The 15,817-nt window shown below is 38.7% G+C and overlaps 1 protein-coding gene across 3 annotated transcripts in view; it reads left to right on the top strand.

The window, feature by feature from the left end:
- The first annotated feature begins 10,213 nt into the window (after positions 1-10,213).
- Positions 10,214-15,817, top strand: part of Dcx (doublecortin) — a 76,871-nt gene continuing 71,267 nt past the window's right edge. The window contains exons 1-2 of one of the 3 annotated variants that reach the window (XM_087600909.1): positions 10,214-10,465; positions 12,217-12,602. In XM_087600909.1, coding sequence (XP_087457035.1) covers positions 12,239-12,602 — 364 coding nt within the window. In that variant the 5' untranslated portion in view covers positions 10,214-10,465; positions 12,217-12,238. 3 annotated transcript variants of the gene reach the window in all.

Here is a 15,817-nt window from a genome sequence, read left to right as displayed (position 1 = left end):
ACTTATCAATGAGTGCATGCCATGTGTGTTTTTTGGTAATTGGGTTACATCACTCAGTATGATATTTTCTAGTTCCATCTATTTGTCTATGAATTTTGCGAAGTGATTATTTTTAATATCTGAGTAGTACTCCATTGTGTAAATGTACCATATTTTCTGTATCCATTCCTCTGTTGAGGGAAAAAGGGTTTTGCTCAGATTCTGGCTATTATAAATAAGGCTGCTATGAACATACTGGAGCACGTGTCCTTGTCATATGTTGGAACATCTTTTGGGTATACCAGGAGTAATATAGCTGGGACCTCAGGTAGTATTAGGTCCACCTTTCTGAGAAACCTCCAGGCTGATTTTCAGAGTGGTGGTTCCAGCTTGCAATCCCACCAAAAATGGAGGAATGTTCCTCTTTCTCCACATCCTTGTCAGCAACTGTTGTCACCTGAGTTTTTGAACTTAGTCATTCTGACTGGCGTGAGGTGGAATCTCAGGGTTGTTTTGATTTGCATTTCCCTGATGACTAAGGATGTTGAACATTTCTTTAGGTGCTTCTCAGCTATTTGGTATTCCTTGGTTGAGAATTCTTTGTTTAGCTCTGTACCCATTTTTTAAATAGGGTTATTTGGCTCTCTGGAGTGTAACTTCTCGTGTTCTTTATATATATTAGATATTAGCCTTCACTCAGATCTAGGATTGGTAAAGATCTTTTCCCAATCTGTTGGTTGCTGTTTTGCCTTAGAGAAGCTTTGAAATTTGTGAAGTCCCATTTGTTGATTCTTGATCTTAGAGCATAAGCCATTGGTGTTCTGTTCGAGAAATTTTCCCTTGTGCCTATGTGTTCAAGGCTCTTCCCCAATTTCTCTTCTATTAGTTTCATTCTTTCTGGTTTATTTGGAGGAACTTGATCCACTTAGACTTGAGCTTTTAACAAGGCAATAAGAATGGATTTATTTGCATTATTCTACATGCTGACCACTAGTTAAACCAGCACCATTTGTTGAAAATTACCTTTTTTCCACTGAATGGTTTTAGCTTCTTCGTCAACTATTAAGTGACTATAGGTCTGTGGGTTCATTTTTGGGTCTTCAATTCTATTCCATTGATCTACCTGCCTGTCTCTGTACCAATACCATACAGTTTTGTTTTGTTTTGTTTTGTTTTGTTTTGTTTTTATCGCGATTGCTCTGTAATACAGCTTGAGGTCAGAGATGGTGATTCCCCCAGAAGTTCTTTTTTTGTTGAGAATAGTTTTCTCTATCTTGTTTTTTTTTTTTTTTTGCTTTTCCAAATGAATCTGCAAATTGCTCTTTCTAACTCTATGAAGAATTAAGTTGGAAGTTTGATGAAGATTGCATGGAATCTGTCGATTGCTTTCAGCAAGATGGCTGTTTTTACTATATTAATTCTGCCAAACCATGAGCACGGGAGATCTTTCCATCTTCTGAGATCTTCTTTGATTTCTTTCTTCAGAGACTTGAAGTTCTTGTCATACAGATCTTTCACTTGCTTGGTCAGAGTCACAAGATATTTTATATTATTTTTGGCTATTGTGAAAGGTGTTATTTCCCTAATTTCTTTCTCAGCCCATTTATCCTTTGAGTAGAGGAAGGCTACTGATTTGTTTGAGTTAATTTTATACCCAGCCACTTTGGTGAAGTTGTTTATCAGTCTTATTAGTTCTCTGGTGGAATTTTTGGGGTCACTTAAATATACTGTCATATCATCTGCAAATAGTGATATTTTAATTCTTCCTTTCCAATTTGTATCCATTTGATCACTTTTTGTTGTCTGATTGCTCTGGCTAGTACTTCAAGTACTATATTGAATAAGTAGGGAGAGAGTGGGCAGCCTTGTCTAGTCCCAGAATTTAGTGGGATTGCTTCAAGTTTCTCTTTATTTAGTTTGATATTGGCTACTGGTTTGCTGGATGTTGCTTTTACTATGTTTAGGTATGGTTCTTGAATTCCTGATCTTTCCAGGACTTTTATCATGAAAGGATATTGAATTTTGTCAAATGCTTTCTTAGCATTTAATGAAATGATCTTGTGAGTTTTTTCCTTGAGTTTGTTTATATCATGGATTACATTGATGAATGTCTTTATATCAAACCACCCTGCATCCCTGGGATGAAGCCTACTTGATCATTGTGAATGATCCTTTTGATGTGTTTTTGGATTTCATTTTTGAGGCTTTTATTGAGTATTTTCGCATTGATATTCATAAGGGAAATTGGTCTGAAGTTCTCTTTCTTTGTTGTGTCTTTGTGTGGTTTAGGTATAAGCATAATTGTGGTTTCATAGAATGATTTGGGTAGTGCTCCATTTCTAATTTGTGGAATAGTTTGGACAGTATTGGTATTAGGTCTCCTGTGAAGGTCTGATAGAATTCTACATTAAACCCATCTGGTCCTGGACTTTATTTGGTTGGGAAACTTTTAATGACTGCTTCTATTTCTTTAGCAGTTATTGGACTGTTTAGATGGTTCATCTGATCCTGATTTAACTTTGGTACCTGGTATCTGTCTAGAACATTGTACGTTTCATCCAGATTTTCCAGTTTTGTTGAGCATAGTCTTTTGTAGTAAGATCTGATGATTTTTTTAAAAATTTCCTCTTATTCTGTTGTTATGTCTCCCTTTGCAGTTCTGATTTTGTTAATTTGGACACTCTGTGCCCTTTGCTTAGTCTTTCTAAGGTTTTATCTATCTTGTTGATTTTCTCAAAAAACACCTTCTGGTTTTGTTGATTTTTTTGTTTATTTTTATTTATTTTTTGTTTCTACTTGGTCGACTCCAGCCCTGAGTTTGGTTATTTCCTGCTGTCTACTCCTCTTGGATGTATTTGCTTCTTTTTGTTCTAGAGCTTTTATATGTGCTGTCAAGATGCCAGTGTATGCTCTCTCCTGCTTCTTTTTGGAGACACTCAGAGCTATGTGTTTTACTCCTAGCACTGCATTCATTGTGTCCTATAAGATTGGGTATGTTGTGACTTTATTTTCATTAAATTCTAAAACATATTTAATTTCTTTATTTTTTCCTTGACCAAGTCATCACTGAGTAGAGCATTGAGCAGCTTCCATATGTATTGTGGGCTCTCAGTTGTTTTTGTTGTTATTGAAGACTAAGCCAGCCTTAGTCCATGGTGAACTGATAGAATGCATGGGATTATTTCAATCTTCTATCTGTTGAAGCCTGTTTTGTGATCAATTATATGGTCAATTTTGGAGAAGGTACCATGAGGTGCTGAGAAGAAGGTCTATTCTTTTATTTTAGGATGAAATCTTCTTTAAATATCTGTTAAATCCTATTAGTTTCACTGTTTCTCTGTTTAGTTTCTGTTTCCATGATCTGTTTATTGGTGAGAGTTAGGTGTTGAAGTCTCTCACTACTATTGTACATGGTGCAATGTGTGCTTTGAGCTTTAGTAAAGTTTCTTTTATGAATGTGGGTGCCCTTGCATTTGGGGTCACAAATATTCAGAATTGAGAGTTCTTCTTGGTGAATTTTCCCTTTGATGAATATGAAGTGCCCTTCTTAATCTTTCTTGATACCTTTTGGTTGAACATTGATTTTATTCGATATTAGAATGGCTACTCTAGCTTGTTTCCTGGGACCATTTGGAAATTTTTTCCCAGCCTTTTAGTCTGAGGAAGTATCTGTCTTTTTAACTGAGGTGTGTTTCTTATGTGCTGCCAAATGCTGGGTCTTGGTTATGTATCCAGTCTGTTATTCTATATCTTTTTATTAGGGAATGGAGTCTATTGATGTTGAGAGATATTAGGGACCAATGATTGCTCTTTTGTATTATGTTTGCTGTTAGAGGTGGAATTATGCTTGTGTGGATATCTTCTTTTGCGTTTGTTGCAAGGGGATTATTGCTTTTTCTAGGGTGTGGTTTCCCTCCCTGTGTAGGAGTTTTCCATCTATTATCCTTTGTAGTGCTGGATTTGAGGAAATACATTGTGTAAATTTGGTTTTGTCATGGAATATCTTGGTTTCTCCTTCTATGCTAATTGAGAGTTTTGCTGGATATAGTATCCTGGGCTGGCGATTTTCTTCTCTTAGGGTCTGTATGACATCTGCCTAGGATATTCTAGCTTTCATTATCTCTGTTGAGAAGACTTGTGTAATTCTGATAGGTCTGTGATTATATGTTACGTGACCTTTCTCTCTTATTGACTTTGATATTCTTTCTTTGTGTTGTGCATTTGGTGTTTTGACTAATATGTGATGGTAGGAATTTCTTTTCTGGTCCAATCTATTTGGAGTTTTGTAGGCTTATTGTATGTTTATGGGCATCTCTTTCTTTAGGTTAAGGAAGTTTTCTTCTGTAATTTTGTTGAAGATATTTACTGGCCCTTTAAGTTGAGAATCTTTGCTCTCTGCTATACCTATTATCCCTAGGTTTGATCTTCTCATTGTATCCTGGATTTCCTGAATTTTAGGACTACAAGCTTTTTGCATTTTGCCTTTTCTTTAACGCTTGTGTCATGTTTTCTATGTTGTCTTCTGCCCCTGAGATTCTCTCTTCTATCTCTGCATTCTGTTGGTGATGCTTGCATCTTTGACTTCTCATCTCTTTCCTAGGTTTTCTATCTCCAAGGTTGTCTCTCTTTGTGCTTTCTTTATTGTTTCTATTTTCATTTTTAGATCCTGGATGGTTCTGTTCAATTCCTTCACCTGTTTGGTTGTGTTTTCCTGTAACACTTTAAAGGACTTTTGTGTTTCCTCTTTAAGGGTTTCTACTTGTTTACTTGTGTTGTCCTGTGTTTCTTTAAGGGAATTATTTATGTCCTTCTTAAAGTCTTCTATCATCATCATGAGATGTGATTTTAAACCCAACTGTTGCTTTTCTGGTGTGTTTGGATATCCAGTATTTGCTCTGGTGGGAGAACTGGGCTCTATGATGCCAAGTAGTCTTGGTTTCTGTTGCTTAGGTTCCTGTGCTTGCCTCTTGCCATCAGGTTGTCTCTGGTGTTAGCTTGCCTTGCTGTCTCTGACAGTAGCTTGACCCTCCTGTAAGCCTCTGTGTCAGCCCTCCTGGGAGACCAGCTCTCTGTCAGCAAGATTTGGGTACAGAGAGCTGTTCCGTAGGATGCAGACAGAAACTGGAAAGGTCCTTCCCAGACTCCTCTTCACTTCCTTTGTCCTGAGGGCTCCAGGTGGGTCTCTCTGAGCAGAAGTGGTGGTCTCATCTGTGCTTTCACATGCGTCAGCACTTGTGGGAGACCAACTCTCTCCTGGCAGAATCTAGGTACAGAGAGGTCTTGTACAGTTTGGGCATTTGCTTAATCTTTAAGATAAGGTAACAAAGTAACAGTTTCTATTTTTCTTTTTTAATAGATTTATTTATTTTTAATGCATGTGAGTACACTGTTTCTCCCTTCAGAGACACCAGAAGAGGGCATCAGATCGCACTACAGATGGTTGCTGGAAATTGAACTCAGGACCTCTAGAAGAGAAGTCCGTGCCCGTAAACCCTGAGCCATCTCTCCATCCCATCACTGTAGTAACAAGAGTTTCTTAGGAAATTTCCATATACACGGGTTTTTGATTGCCATCCACCATACTCCTTTTCCTATCTTTCTGCTTCCATTATTCCCCTTCCACTGCTTCCACTTCCAATATATTTCTCCTCTTCTTCCCTTAAAATCCTGTTTACTTCTTATGTAGTTTCAGGACCTCTACACACACACACACACACACACACACACACACACACACACACACACACACACGCGCACAAACATACACACACACGCACAAACATACACACACAGACACACACACAAACACAGAGAGAGAGAGAGAGAGAGAGAGAGAGAGAGAGAGAGAGACTATAAGCTAGTAGTCTTATATGAGAGAAAACAAATACCTTTAACTCTCTCTACCTAAGACACCTCATTCTGCATCATTTCAGTCCCACTCACTTTTTCATAAGTCTCATAATTTCACTTTTTACCTATGGATTAATAAATTGTGTATATACACTACATTTCCATTAATTCATGAGTTGATACACATCTAAACTAGTTCCATTTCTTTGCTATTGTGAAAAGAGCCACAATAAAATAAATGCACAAATAGCTCTATGGTATAGTATAGGATAGTATAGTTTCCTTTGGAAATGTTTGCAAGAGTGGAAAAGATGGGACATATTGCAGTTTGATTTTGTGCTTTTTTAGTAGCCGCTGAATCAAGTTCTGTATGGGGTGTACCACTCTTAATATCAGTAGATAAGGATTCCCCCTTTCTTGCATTCTCACAAGCATTTGTCTGATTTCTAGATTATAACCATTCTAACAGAAATTCTGATTGAATCTTAAAGTAGTGTTAATTTTCATTTCTTTGATGTCTATGGGTGCTTGAACACATTAGATCTATTCATTGGCTATTTGTATTTCTTTGTTTGAAAATGTCCATTCAGTTGCTTTGTACATTTATGGACTGGACATTTTGTGATGTTTAATGCTTGTACTAAATTAGCCTCCCCTGCACTAAAATATAGCTGGAAAAGCATTCTTCCATTTTGTAGGTTGTTCACGCTGAAGACTGTCTCTTAGAAGCATTTGGAAGAGATTGAAATTCAGCTTAGGCTGTAATTCAGTCACTCACAAAATTAGACTCTGGGTCTGATTTTAAGCTACCAACTCTGTGTCTAAAATCTTAAAAGATTATTTTAGACCAATTATAAAACCGTGCAGAGAGATGATAATTTGAAACCTTGTCCTAGTCATATTAACTCTCCTGCATAGTCAGAAGCAACCTGTGGTTATTATCCTAGTATAAAACTATGCTAAAAACAACCATGTGCCTTGTCTAAAACTTGCCTTCAAGCATAAGCATGAAGATACTGAATTCCAGAGCTCCATCTTTAGTGATCTGTGGCTAAGAATCACTTCTGTTATAATCACCTTATGAGGTCAGGGATGGAAGATAAGGAGCTCATTCCCAGTCTCAGATAAATAGGAAGACTGAGGACAGCCTATGATCCAGGACAACCTATAGTAATCGTAAGATTGGTTGAGTGGGGAGGAAAGAAGGAGATAAAGGTGAAGGAGGAGGAATATTAAGAAAAAGAGGAAGGAGAGGCACAGGGGGAGGTAATAGAGGAAATAAGATACTTATAAAATTAAGGATTTGTGATCTTTGTATCATTAAGGTAGGGACAGGTTAAGAGGAAACCACTGGAGACAAAAAGAACAGTTACATTCTCTCTGAGATCAGTAACTCACTGGTGTTACCATGGCCATTGATTCTCAGGAAATTACTAATTGGATATTGTAATACTGCTACAGCAAAGTCCTGGCCATGTTTGACTTTTGTTACTAGGGAGAATAATCCTAACCTTGCTTCCCCATTCTACATCTCATACAACTGTGTATAATGGGAGGAACCTAAGTTGCTTAATGAATCCTTGTCATCTTTTAAAGCTCTGCAATTCAAGAGGGTACAACTTAAAGGAGACCAAAATGTTCGTTGAGAAGCAACTTCACCAGTCTACAACTTAGGCGTAGCTCATTTTTCTTCTATTCCATTGCCTATGAAATCTTATATTTGAAAAAATGATCAGATTATTGTATTAAGGATAGTTATTTGGGTTGCTTTCGATTATTTTACTATTTTAAAGAACATTTAAATAGATGAAGGTGTTGCGGTTCCTTTAACATGTTTGTGAGGGTTTTTCTCCCATTGGATTCTTAGTCAGTCATTGGTAATATCACAAAAGTCAACAAAATGGTTAATTTAGAAATCACGGGGGTTGAGGATTTAGCTCAATGGTAGAGCGCTTGCCTAGCAAGCGCAAGGCCCTGGGTTCGGTCTCTAGCTCCGAAAAAAAGAAAAAAAAAAAAAAAAGAAATCACAGAAACTCAGTTCTACTGTTCAAACGAGAAGGAAGTTCAAGATCAAGAACTTCATAGTTAACTTACGTGTATTTCATAAGAGTGTTCATTCCATGTAAGGGTGGCGATTGATACCTGGAATTTTAGCACTTTCAAGACTGAGGCAGGAAAATTATCGTATTTTTGTGGCCAGCTCAGACTATTACAGTGAGTTCCAGGTCAGCAAAGGCTATAGAATAAAATTTTATCTCGAAAAATTGAGTAGATGAAGGCTTAATCTCTTTCAGAAGACCTCATTTCAGAAGACTCAAGACCTCATTACTTCACCAGAGGACTGACCTCTTAATATTTTCATCTAAGGTCACCACCTAAAAATTAGTAGCATCAGAATTTGAACCCAGGTAGTCTGGCTCGAAAGCCCTTCTAATTACTATTATACCTTACTATTCCAAGGTCCTATTGATACTGACATTTGTTCAGTTCCCACAATGTGTCTTGCAAACCAATGCTATAATTATACTATGTTTATTTTCAGAGTTTTATAGTAAATCTTTAATTATTGATTTATAATCAAGCTCTCTCTCATGTCAGCTATACTTCAAGCTTTATATTCTTTCAATACAACTTTACATCTTTTGGGGATTTCATAAAAATTATTTTATTGGGCTTTTTCTTGAAATGTATAGGTGACATTGGGGGAGGATTGATATTCTTATGGAAACATATCTTTGAGTCTTACTGTGAGCATGGCCTGAATTCTTTTGTTCCCATAACCATTAGCTGCCAGTGACCCCTCAGGTTGTGCTGGACCCTCCTAAGCTCCTACCACATCCATAATGGAATGTTGAGGTCCTGATCTTGTACTAGTCTTATTCAATTAACAACAGCTACTGTGATTTCATGGTCATCATGCCCAGAAGAAACCCTTCACCTTACTCCAGCTCTTACATTCTTTCATCCCCCACTCTTCAACAATGGTTCCTGAACCTTGGAGGGAATGATGAAATGTCCCACTTAAGGCTGAGCCAGCACTCAACAGTCAAATAGTCTCAGCACATGGACCAGTTATGAGTCTCTGTGTTAACCCTTACAACTGCAAACAGACATTTTTTGACCATGACTGAGAAAATTTAACCTTTAAATAAATTTTTAATCTATTAGGTAGAAGCATAAACATTTAGAAGGTAGTTTGACACCATATCCATTGAGCAAAGCAACACTAATCAGTTTCTCTCTAGAGCCTATGACCACCACAGAAATAGTATGCTTATGACTAGTTTTATAGAACTAGAAGATTCCACTCTACTGACTAAACTTCAATCCCCATTCTTTAAAACCCACTTCTCTTCTTATGGGCTGCTTTCATGTTTTTTGATCTCTCTCTCTCTCTCTCTCTCTCTCTCTCTCTCTCTCTCTCTCTCTCCACACACACACACACACACACACACACACACGTGCACACACACACACAGAAAGAGAGAGTTACATATGAGAGAAAATAAATCCTTTTGTCTCTCTTAGCCTAGAATACCTCACTCAGTATAACATTTTCAGTTCCCCACAATTTCTTCATAATTTTACTTTTTACCAATGGATGATTAAAATTGTGCATATATCTTGCATTTTCATTACCTATTCATCTGTTAGCAGACATCTGGGCTGTTTCTATTTTCTGGCTTTTATGAATAGAGCAGTAATAAACATGGATATGCAAGTGTCTCTATGGTAGGGTATAGTCTCCCTTGGGTATATGCCCAGGAGTAGGAAGGTGAAACATTAACCGATGTTTTACATCAGTCTAAAATGTTTTGTAGACATGTTGGGCTTGGGGACCTAAGTGCTGGCAAATTCTAGTAGCAAGGAAGCAGAACAGAGGCTGAAATTTTTCCACAAGTTAGAGGTCAGCCTGGGCTACACAGTGAGTTCCAGAACAGCTATGACTATAAAGCTGGACCCTGGCTCGATAAAACAACTGAACAAAAACTTGGAGGAGTGCCACTTTTCAATTCTAGCCTTCATGATTTCTGCAACTATTTCCCCTTGTATTATTAATTTGCCATACCCGCTGACTTCATTAAACAAAACAAAACCAAAAACAACAACAACAATAACAAAAAACAGTGTCGGATGCGCAAGCTCAAATGTCAGAAAATTTACAAATTTTTATTTTCTTCAAAGAAGGTAAAATGAAGAGTGCTGTAATTTCTAAGAAACTTGATTTGGCCTGCTGAGTCCAGCCACTAGGCAGATTAGGCCAAGGATTTTTAGCCAAGTAAAATTGCCAATTTTCTAAGAGAAAGGGCTAGCACATTGCTCATTAGAGCATTCTGAGCTTGCCTGTGCAATCCTTTTTTTTTCCTACCCTGCAATTTCCTGTGGGTTATAAACGAAACCTTTCTAGCTGTTAATGCAGGCTGTGAATTGAAGAAAAAAAAGCATGTAATTAATCATAGGAGGTTGGGGGTGTTCGCTAAGCTTCAGTTACAGGGGAGAAGCTGGACAAGGCACTAGGACCTAGAAGGCAACTATCCACCCTGGCAGGAATTTCTTGCTTGGAGCTCAGACAACAAAGGCATAGAGAGATTGGTTTTCTTTCTCACAGCATCTCCACCCAACCAGCAGAAAACCGGTGAGTGGGGCTTTCGAGTGATTTTCAAGCAGAATGTAACAGATGTCAAACGGGAGAAGCACAAGGCACACGCCTTTCTTTCTCTGTGTGTCCGCCTCTTTCTTCTCTTTTATTTGCCTTCTTCTGTAGGATTTTTTTGTCCTCTAAGATTCTACCTGGGATTTTCCTTTGGAAAAGTGAGTTTGTTGTTTCTTTGTTTTCACTATGATGCTAATTTAGAATAATAGCACTTCGGATTCTAAAGCGTATCTTTATTTGCACAGCCTGCCTGGGGAAAATGCTTGCTACTCATCTTGAGGAGGTGGGGTCTTACTACTGCAGGTTGTCTGACAGAGACAATGCTGAGCTCAGCATAGGTCATGGTGACACTGGAGAAAAAGGGGGGACTGAACCTGGCAAATAGACCAGCTACCAGCCCCCTTTTATCTCCTGTCTCCCCGGTTCCTTGCAAATCTTGATGTGGCAGTGTATTGCAGCTGAGTCCTCTTGCTTTGTGAGTCTTTTTCCTCCATCTGTGAGATGAATGCTAATAGTTTGGTTTCTTGGATGTCAAGTTATTACCTTTGTAAGCGGTCGAGGCTTTGGTTATATTATTTGGTTGCATGTTTTCATTGTTGCGTTCTTTTTTATTTCCTGGTGGGGATGGGCTGGGGGGGGTAGAGGGGGTGGAAATCCAAGCTTTACAGATGACCTTTTTCTTTTGCCCCCATTAATTCACCTAAGCAATAGACAAGTTTGAAGTGAATTGCCTGCTTTGAGGACAAAATGTTCTGTCAGTCAGGGGAGGAAACCCAGAACAATGAAAGGTGTCCTCGCTTGTAAAGGTCCCATATGCTATTCAGGGACTCATTTGGGAATCTTTCGCCAATTATTTCATTAAGAGATATCGCTGCATTGGTCGGGGAGGGGATGAAGCACCTGAAAGGAGAAAAAGGATTCTGTGATCAAATGGAATCAAGAGGAAAGCAGAGCTAACAGCTTGCTAAATAACTGGTTTTTTGACAATCCCTCCCCCCTTTTAGACCCCAGCCTACTTCTTATGGATGCGGTATAGCAGCACCAGCTTGATGGAGAGAGGGTTTGATGAATAGCACAAAGACACTGGGTATTCCCTGGAGGCTGTCCCTTTAAAAGAGAATCCTAGTTTATTCTGGGGGAGGGGATACACATATTAGAGCAGGAAAAAAGGGACTGGAAATAAAACTAATACACCCCCATACTAGTCATTGTCCTGGGTTGTAAAGACTGCTTCCTATGCTGGAGATGCTAACCTTGGCTAGTTCCCTCTATTTCTCTTTGAGGGGATTTTGTCAGGCTATGGATTCATTTACAACTGTTAGTCATGTGGCCATGTGTGAAGTAGCAGATGCCAGTTTTAATGTATTTTGCCCGAAGTTACAATTTGATAGGAGCCACTGTCAGGAAGCTCCAGGTTTTTAAGCTGTTTCAACACCCCCTCCCAAATTTGGAACAGTGCCAGAAGTGCCACCCTTTCTATCTCTTTCTCCTATCCCCCTTCCCACCATTCAGTCCTCAGTCCACTGCCCAGCCCCCTCCTTCTACTCTATTAAGATCAATATTCCTGCAGGTCAGGGACAAGCAGCAGATGGGTCTCAGGCTTTTTTCAACCAGTTCTTTTCACAGGCAGCAGATTGCAGCTCTGGATCTGGCTAATATTTTAATTCTTTTCTCCCCTTACCCTTCCTTATTCTTTGCCTCTCCTTATCCCCGCCCCTTTTCCTAACAATCAGGTTGCTGTGGTTCCACCAAAATATGGAACTTGATTTTGGACATTTTGACGAACGAGACAAAGCATCTAGAAATATGAGAGGGTCACGGATGAATGGACTTCCAAGTCCCACTCATAGTGCTCACTGTAGCTTCTACAGAACCAGAACCTTGCAGGCATTAAGTAATGAGAAGAAGGCCAAGAAGGTACGTTTCTACCGCAATGGGGACCGTTACTTCAAGGGGATTGTGTACGCTGTTTCTTCTGACCGTTTTCGTAGTTTTGATGCATTGCTGGCTGACCTGACTCGATCCTTGTCCGACAACATCAACCTGCCTCAGGGAGTGCGCTACATTTACACTATTGATGGATCCAGAAAGATTGGAAGCATGGATGAACTGGAAGAAGGTAATTTAAGTAGCGAGTAGTGGGTGGTAGCCCCTGGAGGGAAAGGACATCCCTGCTTCTGGTTATACTTTTAGTCTTCCTTGAAAGAAACTGGCTATTTGTTTGCCAAAACATCAGGTTGACGGATGGCTCAGGCTTCTGATCCCAAAGACACCCTTAACTGTCATTCCTTGTGGGGTTCCATCTCTGCTGTGGTTGAAATGTATGTGGGTCTGCTAATGCTAAATGTGCTTATCTGCCTAGGTATACAAAGGGAAATCTGAATTGTGACACTCACTCTAGATAGTGTTCATAGGTAACCCTGGGTAGCACCATTAGAGCAGGCCACGAAACCATTAGGGGAAGGAAGAATGTATGGTTGGTTTAACAGATAAAAATTGTGCCCACATTTCCTATGAATCACTGGGAAATTATTTGGGAATTGCCAGTCATTAGAAATACATGCCTCGATATAGGAATCCCTGGATATGTTCGCAGAGGATTAGACTTTTAGGTAAGTGGTTGCTGCTCAGCTGTTGCTTTGGAAAAGCTCACTTACGGGCGTGTCCATGGGGCTGAGATCATTGGGACAGATACGAAGGAAAGCTGTAGGTATGTCTGGTATTTTAATGAACACCATTTCTATTAAAGTAAGAATGAGTCACTCTGCCTAAATCCTTTCAGATCATCTCTAGACTTTGGAACTGCTACTGAACTATATGTGTTGACTGCTGAAAGACATGTAATAACAGAAAAAAATCCAAGATCTTCCACAAAACTTGTTCAACCATAGTATCTTTTCTTAATGGATATTTAGAAAATAGATCTGGGGTCATATTGTTAATATTTTACGCTGCTGTATAAATTACCTTGATCAATTTAACCCATATGTCCTGTAAAGAAGAGCCTCAAAGAAAGAGAAACAACACATTTGGTGACTTAGCAGGAGTATCGCAGCCTTTAGGCCTCCTACACTACTAGACAAAGGAACATGAAGATTGCCCTTATGCAAGGTCCTATTTCCCTCATGTAGTTGTGTTTTTCAAAGTACTTGTGTGATGTGATTTGGGCAGACACCTTATAAGACACAATGTCCACATAGTGGTTCTTTCTGAGTCTTAGAATTCAAATCAAAGAGTTTTTTTACATAGCTGACCTTGAAAATCTATGTGGAGAAGGCCTAGATGATTTGATCACATACAATGCTGTAGGCAAACATTAATCATAGACTTTCCTGATTATTAAAGGATTAATCATTTTAGTGCATATCCTCAAATAAAAGGAGGCTCATTGTGGTCAACTCCAAGTCTGGATGGCTCAGTTGAGGGAGCTGTCCAACGGAGTGATCAATAAGGAGTTCATCTATCTATCAAATCTATATCTTAGTCAAAGTTGATGGATTTCTCTGTAATATCTTTTATAAACAAAGCACACCAAATCTCCAAGTCTGTCTTAATTTTCATCATTTGTGAACATCTGAAGGCCACAATGCATACTAGGCCAGAATTCTGAACCAACTAAAACAGTATTCTCAGGAAGAGTGAAACATGTTATACTTAATAACAGTGTTTTGTACAAATTTCCCTCAGTTTTTACATTTGCCCCCATCCATGTGTAAATGTATGCATATATATGTGTGTATTGAGAAAAAGGTGATGATAACACACTATCTTAGTTTCATCTGTGCAGGTGATCAGTGTGAATTTTAAAAACAAACTACAGCTTTATTGTCACCTGTACTCTCTTGGTTCCCGATAAGTTGAACCTACCTACCATTTCTGGGTGCAGTGGTATTTCCTGATGTGTTCCCAAACAGTATAGAATCTGGATAGGGATCAATTAAACTTATTCCTCTTGTCTTCTGTAAGCCCAAGTTTCGGTGGATGCCAATGCTTTTTCAGTCATGTGTCGAGGAAATCCAGAGGTATTTCTGAGAAAGTGTTGATAATGTGATAATTTTTCCCACTGCCATAGAGCTAAGCGTGAAAAGGCACTGGGCTGAGGAACATAAGGGAGGGGTTTTCTTCTCTCTCAGTTCACTAGTTAAAGCTATTTATCTAGGGAAAGAGGTCAGAAATCCCGTTATTCTGTTTACTTCTAGAAGAACAAACAGAAGATTAAAAAACATTATTAATGCACATTTCAGGTTGAGAACGTTAGGAAAGATTCCTAATAAAGAATCAGATTACAGGATTATAGGAGCATATTATGGTTGAAGTATTGGAAATGAGATTTCTTTCCAATTCACATGTGTCAGCTTCTAGCCTGTAGAAACTTGAGAAAATCAGCAAACTTCAGGTTTTTTTTAATCCATAAAATGAAAGCAATTGTTTGGAGGATCAATTAAGGAATAATACTTAAGTGCTTTCTTAAACACATCCCAGGTCAACTGAGATAGGACCTCCAAGCCTAGGGCCTCTCAATTCATTTTTAGCCTTTATTGAGAGAATCTTTTGAGTATTATGAGCATTGGATGAGGTGATTTTGATGTGTCCTTTCCGTTAACAGCAGTGATGCAGAAAGTAGAAATCCTCTTTGCTGTTCCCCTTTGTTTTGTAGATCTCACAGGAATGTACTGTGCAACATATTATGCTTCCAAACAATCAGAACATTAAATATTTAGCCTAAAATTAGATGAGATACAAAGCAGCTGCTAATCACACCGACCCCCTGCCCTGCTGTCACTTCTTTTGTCTGGTGACTCCGGTGAACTGTCTGTTGCTAGATGCGGAAAGCATCAAGGGGAACATTTTGAGGCTAAACCTCATTTTTCATGTCAACCTTTCCACAGCTTCTTGCATACACCAAGGGTCTTGGAAAAGCCTCAGAGGATGTGGCCCTCATTAACTCTATCCCCAGATGGCCAATGAAGCCGATCCATCGGTGGTATTTCCCTTTGTCTTGCCTTTTCTTTATCTTTCATTAGAGAATTGTTCTCCATGTTCCTCATAGCCAAGCTTTTCCTCACCTTCATGTTTATTATACACATTAATCAATTTCAAAGGTATATCTATGACTAGCCAGTTTCTGTGTATTAAGACAAGTTTGAGCACTATTCATTATGTAGAAGATTGGAAGAATACTTCGAAGTTGGACAGTCTTGCATAATTTGAGCTGCATAGTGACCCTGTATCATCTAGTTGTATTATCACAGTTTACCTGTTGCAATGAGATAAAACCATTTTTTCTCTAACTTACTCTCTAATCACTAAAGCAAGGCCATCCCCCAAAGCAGT

Source organism: Rattus norvegicus, chromosome X (genome assembly GCF_021556685.1).
Source record: "Rattus norvegicus strain SHRSP/BbbUtx chromosome X, alternate assembly SHRSP_T2T, whole genome shotgun sequence".
Lineage (NCBI taxonomy): Eukaryota > Metazoa > Chordata > Mammalia > Rodentia > Muridae > Rattus > Rattus norvegicus.
This window is presented reverse-complemented; position numbering and strand designations above follow the sequence as displayed.